At 39.3% G+C, this 12,500-nt stretch overlaps 1 protein-coding gene across 50 annotated transcripts in view; it reads left to right on the top strand.

Moving 5' to 3' along the window:
- The window catches only part of LOC122265363 (myosin heavy chain, muscle), a 41,638-nt gene that overhangs the window by 5,223 nt on the left and 23,915 nt on the right, over nucleotides 1-12,500 (top strand). For 16 of the 50 annotated variants that reach the window (XM_086541020.1, XM_086541036.1, XM_086541017.1 and 13 more), the window contains exons 3-10: nucleotides 1,616-1,643; nucleotides 3,236-3,341; nucleotides 4,070-4,159; nucleotides 4,552-4,714; nucleotides 5,436-5,539; nucleotides 7,665-7,802; nucleotides 8,251-8,520; nucleotides 11,192-11,362. In XM_086541020.1, coding sequence (XP_086397146.1) covers nucleotides 1,616-1,643; nucleotides 3,236-3,341; nucleotides 4,070-4,159; nucleotides 4,552-4,714; nucleotides 5,436-5,539; nucleotides 7,665-7,802; nucleotides 8,251-8,520; nucleotides 11,192-11,362 — 1,070 coding nt within the window. Of the gene's footprint in view, nucleotides 1-1,615; nucleotides 1,644-2,532; nucleotides 2,663-3,235; nucleotides 3,342-4,069; nucleotides 4,160-4,551; nucleotides 4,715-5,435; nucleotides 5,540-6,379; nucleotides 6,484-7,664; nucleotides 7,803-8,250; nucleotides 8,521-11,191; nucleotides 11,363-11,689; nucleotides 11,861-12,204; nucleotides 12,376-12,500 lie in introns of all 50 variants that reach the window. The other 34 variants (XM_086541023.1, XM_086541041.1, XM_086541029.1 and 31 more) reach the window with 9 other exon arrangements.

The following is a 12,500-nucleotide window of genomic DNA, read 5'->3' as shown; positions in this document are numbered from 1 at the left end:
TTTAAATGCAGAGAACACCTCACGCAAGTCACTCAGGAACAAGGAACAGAAGCCCATCACTTAACGTGAGCTACTCCATTTCACGGGCAAAAGAGCGTGTCAAAAGAATGACATTTAACAGGGCGGTGACAAGTGACAGCTCGACGAAAGAGTAGCGATAAAAAGTCGTTAGAGCAAAGGGGTGGGCTGTCTAGGCTTAGTTGGAGGCGTTAAAATGGATGTGTTATGGTCGGGATTTGTGATGAATGTTTTAGCTGCGGCTGACAAAATGCAATGAAAGTTAGAGGAATGATGGTGATAATAACAGTTATAATAATAAGTAATGGTATCTAGGGGGTTGAAAGATTTATAGTTTGATTTGTAGTTCGTAATAGCTTAGTTATAAGTAATAAAACTGCAGTGCGGAAAGTATTTGCAGCACATAATTTGTATTGGTGGCCGAGATATTTTTTGTTTGATTAATAACTAATAACAGGGGATTTGTGGTTGATAAGACGTTCAAATTACGATGCGTATATCTTTTATCAGTTATCAATAACTAAACTATAGATGGCAAAATACAAAATCTATAATCAAATTCTATTTTCTAAATTATCGTAATTACAAGGTGAATATAGATAATATCAAAGTTTTAGCCGTAGATTCTCATAGAAGGAGGCATGGGATATAAATTACAGTGGGAGAGACTATCATATGCGACACATCAAAAATACATATTCGCTATAATATAAAAAAAAATCGGATAAATAGGACTCATTATAGATATAAAACAAATCATGGAAATCATCACCACTATCATAAATAAACTATAATCCGATCGAAAGTCAGTTCATGCGATTTGAATATTCAATTAGCACCCTCATGAGACTTGATCAAAGGAAGAAGGTAGAGAGGGAAAAAGCTTCGAGTGCGCGTGGTAGGTGCAGGAACGTGGAAACGTATAATCAAGGAGGATATGAGAAGCTTCAGTGAGCGAGCAATGGGAAGTGGAAAGGAATTAGTCTAGATAGTGAGGCAAGGTGAGAAGCCATAATAGCAGATAATAGGTGAGTGAAATCAGTTGATAGCAAGTGGCAAACCATATTAACGGAAAAAAAAACGACGTGATGCAACTATTTGGATTGGTATGATGAGCTGACAAGGCTTACCAATGACTAATGAGTACATGACTAGGCATAGCGATGCATAGGAAGGCATAGCGATGAGGCATAGCTGAGTGGGGGAAGGGGGGAGTGGGTAGCTGGGTGGGGTTAGGGTTGGGGGTGGGCGTTTCTCTGGCCCGTGACTATTTTAATACACTGGCAACACCCCTATGGCATCTGCTCGCACACATACCTTATATGGTCAACGAGGCAAGATAGGGTCTTTGATATATATATATATATATATATATATATATATATATGTATATATATATATATATACATGTATGTATGTAGTTTATATACATGAATTAGTGATTGATAGTACTTTAATTAATCAGGTTATTACCATTATCTTTAATTATTAGATAACCAAATAAGCATATGTTTCACCATAAGTGATGAGACCAGTCGATTTTGGAATAAAGATCCTAAATTTTACAGATGTTATATTTCTCTGTTCTATCTTTCAGACCACGAGAACCAGTCTATGCTTATCACGTAAGTTACAAAACTACAGACACTTATCCGTTGTCAATAATTGTCAGTTATTGATTGTTGAATTCATAACAGGAGAATTGAAATAAGTTTGTATACTATGGTGTTTCGAGACGACAAGTTTTCGATTTTTTTATCATTCAGATTATAATAGTTAATTAGATTATTCTTTCGTTCATGTGTTAGATATTTCATCTTCAAGCAAGTTCCTATTTGAATTGTATTTTTTTTACATTTTCATATTATTGTGTATTTAATTCATTGTTCAAATTTCACACGTGCTATAATCGTATGTCAAATACATTGTACTGAGAGTCAACCTTCTAAGGTTTTTAGGATGTCATACTCGCGTTATTTTCCCCGTTAGGAAGCCAATCATGTGTTATTTTCCCCGCCTTCTCTCTGGAATCTATGTGACACATTCCAGTGTTTGTTTGTTTATGGAATTTAAAGGACGAATTCCAGTAGTTGTGAAAAAATCTTTCTATATCCTAATAATTCATATCAAGACAATGAATAAACGTTTATCTGCCTTTTACCCCCCCAACCCCCTCTTTAACATAATGAAAACAGTAAAAAAATAAAAAGGCGACTCTGATAACTTTTTGCCACACACTGATCACCTTTCGGCCTCCCACTAATGTTTTCTTTTTATGGATTGATAGTTTTTTATTTTTTTAATCTGAAAGTCGATATCCAAAACGACATTCAACCCTCAAGGAGGAGGTTAGGCTGAGGGATGACGCTCAGAGGGACAGGAGCTTCCATCCCTCGGCTTCTCCTCCTTGAGACGCGCAGCCGAGTACCACCACAGCTTGACTCACCTTACTCTTACCTCCTCATGTTCTCCTCTCTTGTGACTCACCATCTGACTGACTGGTTGGCTGGCTAGTGGTGAGTCAGGTGCCGGCAAGACCGAAAACACCAAGAAAGTTATCCAGTACTTTGCCAACATCGCAAGGAAAAGTGACTCCTTTGAAAAGAAGGGAAAGCAGAAAGAAATGCCCAAGTTCTCGACTGGTGTAAGTTCCCTTCGTCGAGGAGAATTAGATTTTATTTTTTAAAAAGAAGAAAAGAGGATAAACTAAAAAAAAAAGAAGAAGTAGAAAGTTTGGAATACCTTAAATCTTGTTCAGTTGCAGTTGAACGTTATTTTCTCTTTTTGTTTTTATGGTCCGCTCTCATAAATGGCTTATTGATGTTGGCTAATGCACAAGCAAGCGTCACCTACCACTTAATTAAGCTTGGAGTACGCTAAGTATTAACTACTATTCCTCTCTTACAAAACGAGCCTCTTCAAAAAAAAAAAAAAAAAAAAACACATGGTACCGCGCTTGGCGTTCGAGCTTCCCGCGTTGCGACCCTCACCCGCAGTGTTATGTCCGCAGCTCCTCCTTTCTCGTTGTTATTTGTTACTTCCCTCCGTCTCCTCTTTCCTTTATCATTACTTTGTCTTCCATTTATCAAGCCTCGACGTGTAGATGTGTCCGCGTAGAGAGCCAAATAGCTTCACGTGAATCCTTTGGCTTCACTCTCGCCTCAGCCTCGTATCCCACCGCTTCCGCTAACCGTACGATTCTGTTCTCCTAACACAGAGGAGAATCTGGTGCAGGCAAGACTGAAAATACAAAGAAGGTCATTGCTTACTTCGCCAATGTCGGCGCTTCTACCAAGAAGCCCAAAGAAGGCGAGAAGAAGCAGGTAATGTATTGCCTTACTTATTATTAAGAAAATGAAATATGTGATTTAAGGAATCTTCCGAGACTACAGGACTCCATGCTTCCTGGAAGATTCTTGTTTTTATGGAGACAGCCTTTACATGAGACTGAAGGCTGGGGGAATGTTTTGTTTTATTCACGTCCAGCTAAATGTTTTCTATGTCTGTTATCACGTGGTCTTCCTGATGTTAATGTTAGAGTTAAATTCAATAGCCGGGTAACAATACAGGACGAAGTTCAATCCTAGACGGGGTGAAATGTTGAAAAATGTCATAGTTTTGTCTTGTTTGTGTTCTTAAGTGCTCGTGGGAAAACACAGGACTATAAGACGTTATGCTCTTCGTGAAGTAAAAGACTTTGTTGTGTCATTAGAAGTAAAAAATACCAATTAGTACTCCAAACACTAGTAGCAAAATCATACAGAACAACTGGGTAAGTATCTTACATCACCTGTGCTTATTGCATAACATTGGATGCTCTGCTGTCCGTCACTTGTGTCCTATTGCATTGCAGTTGAATGGGTCAGTGTTTTCCTATGCCCAATCTACTTATCTGTTCAGTTCAACTCATTAAATCCTTAGAACATACCCATCACTTGATCTGTATATTCTGAAGAAATCGTATTGAGGATACCAACCTTTCACTGGATATACCGTATACTGGATATATACCTTATCGTGACTTGCAACCTGACCTGACCTCACCTTGCAGAACCTCGAGGATCAGATCGTGCAGACCAACCCCGTCCTGGAGGCTTTCGGTAATGCCAAGACTGTCCGTAATGACAACTCCTCTCGCTTCGTAAGTATTTTACTTTGTTTTATCTCTCTGTAAGACTTTCTTTTGGTCTGGAGAAACAAGATGCTGATTAATCATTTCTATTTTTGCTGAGAAAGAAAAGGAATAACAGTGTTACAGATCACTATCATTGCAATATCTCCCACAATTACTTCTTATAGCCATTATCCCCTTTATTTCTGTTTTACCTATTCTCACTCCTATTTGCTTCACTCATTCTTATCCTTCAATTTCTCTTACTTATCTTCAATTTAATTTCCCGTCACCCATTTCATTTTACATCTTAAAACATCTACTTTTACATACTTTTATACTCACGGCCGCTCTGTCTACCCCTTTCTTTCCTTCACCCTAGCTTAACATACTTTTATACTCAAGACCCCTTTTCCCCATAGGGTAAATTCATCCGTATTCACTTCGGACCTTCTGGCAAGCTGTCCGGTGCTGATATTGAGACCTACCTGCTGGAGAAGGCCCGTGTCATCTCCCAGCAGTCTTTGGAAAGGTCTTACCACATCTTCTACCAAATTATGTCCGATTTTGTGAAGCACCTGAAACGTAAGTTTTTCTCTTCTTTTTTTTCCATTTCCCCATTTCTTTCTTACTTTCCTTATCTTCTTCTCTGATGTTGTTTCCGTCTCTCTCTCTCTCTCTCTTTCCCTCCCCCTCTCTCTCTCTCATTCTCCTTTTTCCCTTCATCCTTTGATATTCTTTCTTTGAAGATTTGCTAAAAGGTGCCACTTTGTAACTTTGGTTTACCGGAAATACTTTGATATTGGATAGTCATACAGTTAGAGTAATAAGAGTGGCAAAAATAATTACGAAGTTAATTTTTCTAGTCAAATGCAGAATTAATGTCTATATATTTTCTATATAATGGTTTGAGTATGATGTATAACTATAGTGCATAATTATAGTGTAAGCATTTATTCCTAACAATATCAACATACACATTTTATTTCTCTTATCCATATACATACACATGTCTTGTTGTATCTCATTCTCGCATTCACACTCCCTCTTTCTTCAGTCACACACACAAATAATCTCTTTCACACACACGCACACACATTCACATACACAATCCACACCCAACACACAATAAACCGGTCCAACCCACTACCTGTGCTTCCAACCAAACCCCTTCAAATCCCAAAGAACCATCTAAGTTACAAAAAAAATCCTACATATAGAATATATATGCAAATTATTGAGTATGTGATTCCTCTTCGCCAAGAGCCTTACCCATTTCCGTAACACTGTATCTGGTTCGTTACAGAAATGTGTTTCTTGTCGAATGACATCCACGACTATTACTTTGTCAGTCAGGGTAAAGTCACAGTAGCATCTATTGACGACAATGAGGAAATGCAATTCACGGATGTAAGTTGCAATGAAGAAGAGAGAAAAAAAAATGTGGATTTCCTCTGATAGATCTTACTATAGTTATCACTTTTTTAAGCCACTGAGAATCGGTAAAGACATTCTCCGATCTTAGTGTTTTGTTGTTGTTGTTTTGGTAATTGTGTGATTGTGTTCGTCCTGTTATAGAAAAAGATATGTCTTCTTTACAGTGGATCAAGTAGAGTATGTCTTACGTCCTATGTCTTGAATCTATGTCTGATATTGGTTTAGAGAGAATAAACACGGCATCGATGGCATATCCATACTTATGCTGATCGAACAAGACACATTTGTTTATTTTTCTCTAGATTTGGTATTAGAGTTATAATGTAGATATTAGGATAGACATCTACCTAATACAAACACTGATTCTCCAAAGCGAAATGGCAACAAACCAATGAATATGTTTATTTCATAGGAGAAAAAGTTTCAATTATCCTACGGCTCCCAAAGTGCAGCCTGAGCCGTCTTTTACTAACACGTTTAATTCAAGGTTATGTAGTAGCGTTGTTTGGTAAATCCACAGTAGTCATTTGCACACAACCTGTTATGTTCTATGTTGTCTTTCGTGTGTTATTGTGCCCTTTAAATTATCTACTTCACTTAAACGGATCTTCGGTACGAAACGTGACTTCTCGGTACGAAAATACTACAGTCAACCTTTATATCAGTTCCGTTTTCTGTGATGCCGTCGTGCGGGTTATCGCGATCCCTTACATTTATTATATCATTATCTTTCGCCTCGCCTTCTCCAAGAAAACTGATACGCATATTTAATCCATTTCTCACATTTCCTAAATGCCCCATTATTGTTTCTAGAAATCTGCCAATTGAGCAACAATATCCACGACTATCACTACGTGTCACAAGGCAAGGTCACAGTGGCGTCCATTGACGATCGTGAAGATATGGAGTTCACGGATGTAAGTGAGATTGCAGCACTCGCACTGTTGTCCTCGCACAGCACTTCCATTGGTCGAATACACATTATTTTCATGGTGCAATAGTATGTGATTTTTTCTCCAACAACCAGATGCTAAATCACTGTTATAAAAGTTTGAATGTAAGCGTGTAACAATGATCCTGCTGAGGTTGATGGGGGAAAATAATTCACTCTATTTTATCTAAACCTATTTATCAAAAGTTCAGATATTTCGCCTTCGGTGCTTTTATATGGCATTTTAATTTTTTCTTCCCCGCAATATTCTGCTCGTTGATCCGCAGTATTGCTGTACAAAGCTGTGCTTGCTGGCACAATCTAAGCGCTTCCCTTGTCATTCGCATACGATCTAAAGCAAGCTGAATGGCAAATCACTCTTTCGTGGTGATCAAGTGGATGCCATTGCCACTTATAAAAGAGGTGGTTACTGGGCAATGAAACAGCAGTTCCGAATTCCTGTTGGCTTCCCTGGCCATGGCTGGCCTGAAGATGAGTTGCAGGAGGCTTTCGGAACTGTTGTCTCGTAATGCAGTGAACCTTTAGAGTCTAGTGCATCTTTTCTGCCATGAAGCAAATTATGTTTGCTTATGTATCTGCCTCCTGCTGATGCTTGTATGTAAAGCGCAATCAATTCAGTCCTTTTTGCAGGGCTGTTCGCTTTTACAGTCAATCAGGAGTCTTTACTTGGAGTACACTGCGCTTTTCGAATCAAATGTTGCCTTTTGATAAAGATAACTTTTGATAACAATCTGCCTTTCCTTATAGATGCGTACATCTCTCGCGTCCTAACCTTTTATGATATAAATTGTAACCTTCTTTAATTTAAACCTCATATCCCACATGTTATCTATGTTCTGTGGATAATTGTCTGCATCATAATGTTGATCGTTTATAACTAAAATTCTCGTACAATTCATCAGTTCATAAATGCATGAAACAAGTCATTCCATTGCATCAATATTGCAATCATATACTGCTTGACATACGGTAAGTACAGCCTTGTCTTTATAAAAAAAAATACAATTGCAATACAATGTAAAAAATATAATCTTGCAACGATTATATATATTTTTGGACTGTGAAGAGAAATTCAATAATCCAATCCAATTGTCGTTGTTAATCCGAATTCTCACCCCTCTCGCTGTCGTTTCTTGCCCCCAACAGACGGCTTTCGATGTGCTGGGCTTCACGCAAGAGGACAAGGACAACGTGTACAAGGTCACGGCCACGGTCATGCACTTCGGCAACCTCAAGTTCAAGCAGAGAGGTCGCGAGGAGCAGGCCGAACCCGACGGCACCGAGGTCAGCCTCGACGTCATTTCTGTTTGATTTAGATCAGTTATCTTTATCTCTCGCTATGTCTTCTTTGGTACTAATATCCGCTCGATGGGTATTTGTTCTCTATCTCTTTTATTGTCTGATTTAAGAGTCAATTCGTGATTTTCATCTTCTCGTGCATCACTGAATTTCCCGTCATTCTTCTTGAATCCCTTGTCGAACAAACAATAAATCTTCCTCCCTTTCATCATCTCTCTGACTCCTTTTTCATCACTCTCTGTGATTCCATTTTCATCACTGTTACTCCCTTTGGATCAGTCTCCCTACCTCCCCTCCCACCCCTCACATCATTCCCCTAAACTCCCATCCCACCCCTCCCTCCAACCCCTGACATCACTCCCCCCACCTCCCCTCCCCTCCCTCCCTCCAGTCCCCATCGCTCACCTGCCTCCCCTGCTCGTGACCCAACCAGACCGGCGACATCTGCGGCAAGCTCCTTGGCTGCGAGGGCGCTGAGCTGTACAAGAACCTGACGAAGCCCAAGATCAAGGTCGGCAACGAGTTCGTGACGCAGGGTAGGAACAAGGACCAGGTCTACTACTCCGTGGGCGCCCTGGCCAAGGCTCTGTTCGATCGCATGTTCAAGTGGCTGGTCAGGAAGTGTAACGTCACCCTCGAGACTGGCCAGAAGCGAGTCATGTTCATCGGCGTGCTCGACATCGCCGGCTTCGAGATCTTCGACGTAAGTGTCGAGTCGAGTCGCTTTTGTTTCGAGTCTTTTTCTTGAAGAGAGTCAAGTTTAAGTACTTTATAAAGTGACTGATTTCATTTGTTTTTAGGTTGTGAGTTACGGTTGCGGTATATTGTTATTGCCAACCACATAATTTGATTTTCAGGAAAGGAAATTAGTGATACATGTGTGTGTGTGCATGTGTGTGTGTGTGTGTGTGTGTGTGTATGCATATATATATATATATATATATATATATATATATATATATATATATATATATATATATATATATGTATATGTATATGTATATATATATTTATATATATATATATATATATGTGTGTGTGTGTGTGTGTGTGTGTGTATGTATGTATTTGTGTGTATATGTGCGTGCGTGAATGCGTGTGTGTATGTAAGTATTTATGTGTTCATGTAAATTAATTTACTATTTCAGGCCCTAAAACTTAAGAACACATTGATACTTTTGGCATACGAATCTACTTAGCTTTCTTCTCTCCCTCCCAATTATTGTTGACATTGTCCCCTTTTTCTGCTGAAAACAGTCCATCTTGGGTCTTCAGCAGTGCATCGATCGCCATTTGTTTATGGCGACACAAAATGGATGAGGAGAAGGCGCACTGTCTTAAAAAAAAAGAATTTTAGTTGCAGTCGGTATGAAAACCAGAACATTCGTTTTTCTTCTTGGGATGTGCCCACTGTAGTAGGTAGTTGTGTACCCTTGTAAATAGTGAACCCACATGAAAGATCCAACAGGAGGATCTGTGTGCCCCCCCTCCCTCCCCTCCCCATTTTACCCCCTCCACCCCCTCTTTAAACCCCGTCCCCCATTTTTTCTGACAACATTGACGATTGAAACTTCCTTTTTTTTGTCCACATCTCGCGAACCCGAAACTCTGACCTCCATTTACTACAAGGAAAATCTCACTTGAGTTCCAAAGGGTGACGAGAACCAACGCCTCTTTTCTTCCAGGCTTCGAGACCAATGTTTATGTTCCCATTACGTCAAGAACATGTTTGAATTTTGTTTTTTCTCTTATCGTTTTTCTTCCTCTTCTTTATTTAAATTCAACTGAGTGATTTCTAGGACAGATAATCACCCTGTTGTTGTTCTATTCTTGTTTTCAAATGTGTGTTTGTTCCCTTTTCCAGTTGAACACGATGGATCCGAGACTAGCATGTCATTTATATTGATTAACATTCAAGAGTGGTTATTTCAATTAAACAAAAGCAAAACCAGTCTGGACCAAATCTTGCAAGACTATAATGATATGAAATCCCTGTGAAAAAGAACACTGAACAAAGGAGATGGTTTTCCTGTTTCTGCGAGTTTTGTTGTTTTTTCTCTTTCCCCTTTGTAATAGCATGCTGTTTTTCCTTTCAATCCAGCACCAAGGTCTTCGAGAACCTCACAGCGAACAAGCAACGTTATTCTGTCATCTGATATTTTCTTTCTGCATATATTCATAGAGTGAATATACCCGTTTTCACCTTCCCCCCCTACCCAGCCTTCTTTCTGGGTTCTCCTCCCCACTCCCACCCCATCACCTTTTCCACAATATTTAAATCACCCGTTTTCTGTGATTCCTTCGTGTCTGTAACCTTTGAGTATTTGTAAGTTGCTATTCATTATTATGTTTTTTTTTTCCTCACCAAGCTTCTCACTATATTATAAAACCTCAGACATTTACGACTAGAGTAAAAGAGACCCACCCTCTCCCGTTCACTCAACAACGACAAAATATAGATAATCAGATTTATATAAGTATATATAGATAAACTTGATTGACCTTTATCCCCCATCATCCCTGACAGTATAATGGCTTCGAGCAGCTTTGTATCAATTTCACCAACGAAAAACTGCAACAATTCTTCAACCATCACATGTTTGTACTCGAGCAAGAAGAGTACAAGCGAGAGGGCATTAACTGGGTTTTCATTGACTTTGGGTTAGACCTGCAAGCCTGCATTGAGCTCATTGAGAAGGTAAAACCAGCGCAAAAATTTCATCTTCGAAGTGACGATCAACTAACGTCGGTTTAGTGTCTAAATAGATACCCCTTCATCTATAACTGGTGGGGCTCAACACGCGCAGAAATAGATAGAATGATTCTACAAGGCTCCTGAAAACATGCCTTGGTCATAACCTATATTTCTTTTATATTTACGTGTTCCCTTATTTATATTACCCTGTCTGTTTCCTTTTCCAATTACCTGTGTATCTCTTGTCGAGTATCACCGGAAAACATTGTCTTTGGTTTTGTTATGGCCCTTTATGTGACAGGTTAGTTATGTACACGTATATACTTCTATGCACATTAAGGTATATGTTTGTTTGTGAATATATATATATATATATATATATATATATATATATATATATATATATATATATGTATGTATGTATGTATATATGTATGTATGTATATATGTATGTATGTATGTATATATACATATATATATATATATATATATTTGTATGTATGTATATATATATATATATATATATATATATATATATATATATATATTACATTTTATATATACCACAAATGTGTAGAAGTATATGAATTTAGATATACTGTATTAACTTCTCCGTGTTAATTCCCTCGACTTGAAATCGAATGTGATTCTGACTCGCACACCCTTTCTGCCCTCCTAGTTTAATGGCTTCGAGCAGCTTTGCATCAATTTCACCAACGAAAAGTTACAGCAGTTCTTCAACCATCACATGTTTGTTCTCGAGCAAGAAGAGTACAAGCGAGAGGGCATTAACTGGGTTTTCATTGACTTTGGGCTTGACCTGCAAGCCTGCATTGAGCTCATTGAGAAGGTAAAGCTTAGTGACGGTCGTACCTTCCTTCGGCTCCCAACACACCCCTCTTACAGGCGGACGTGAATGCTTGTTTTCGTTGAACTGCCGTTTTTATTTTATCCCCTTTTCATTTTACCCTTTCCTTTGATCCCCAAACAACCCAGGGCTTACAAGGAGTAAAGCCCCCGTTTTTTATCTTTGTTTGGTTTTTATTTTGCCGTTTTCTAGCCCGAGCACGAACCTCCCGTCGGCCAGCTGTGACTTGGTCCGAAGGTGTTTGCAGATGTTCTATCTTTCTTCTCATTTCCTTTTAATACCAACACACCACTATTACAACCCTTCCAGTTTAATGGCTTCGAGCAGCTTTGCATCAATTTCACCAACGAAAAGCTGCAACAATTCTTCAACCATCACATGTTTGTCCTCGAGCAAGAGGAATACAAGCGAGAGGGCATTAACTGGACTTTCATTGACTTTGGTCTAGACCTGCAGGCCTGCATTGAGCTCATTGAGAAGGTAACACGATAGTGCCAATCGATCGTACATGTCGTCGTCAGGTCCTCTCTAAGACGAACTGGACCCCTTTCCCGTCCACCCTTAGCTGCTATGTTGTCGATTCTGGGCCCCCAGTTTAGATTTCCTTAGAATAAAGAGAAAAAACACAGGTTCATCAGGTGACCGAGACGCCATCCCTGACCTGTGTATCTCTTTGCTGTTTGTCCACAGTTTCTGTCCGTTATCTCTCCTGTCCCCTTTCGCAGAACATGCCAGATGACGGCTTATGTTCCTAGCGACACTGTCACTTCTAATTTTTGTTTCTCGTTCAATTACTGATGTGTGGTACCTCTTCCTGTCCCCAGTTCAACAGTTTTGAACAGCTGTGTATCAATTTTACAAACGAAAAACTGCAACAGTTCTTCAACCACCATATGTTTGTCCTGGAACAAGAGGAATACAAACGGGAGGGAATTGAATGGACCTTCATTGACTTTGGTCTTGACCTCCAGGCTTGTATTGACCTCATTGAAAAGGTAACCTCTACAACACAACAGCTAGAGGCTTGCTCTCCCTCCGTTAGTCGTTCTGTGTGACAGCCCTGTGGTATGCATGGCTGAGGTGATATCTTGGACAGCCGGTGGTATCAGTATGTAGAAAT

This window comes from Penaeus japonicus, unplaced genomic scaffold (genome assembly GCF_977035675.1).
Source record: "Penaeus japonicus unplaced genomic scaffold, GWHDUDI00000001_assembly GWHDUDI00000010, whole genome shotgun sequence".
NCBI classification, from domain to species: Eukaryota; Metazoa; Arthropoda; class Malacostraca; order Decapoda; family Penaeidae; genus Penaeus; species Penaeus japonicus.
The sequence above is the reverse complement of the archived record's forward strand: the minus strand, read 5'-3'. Positions and strand labels throughout refer to the sequence as shown.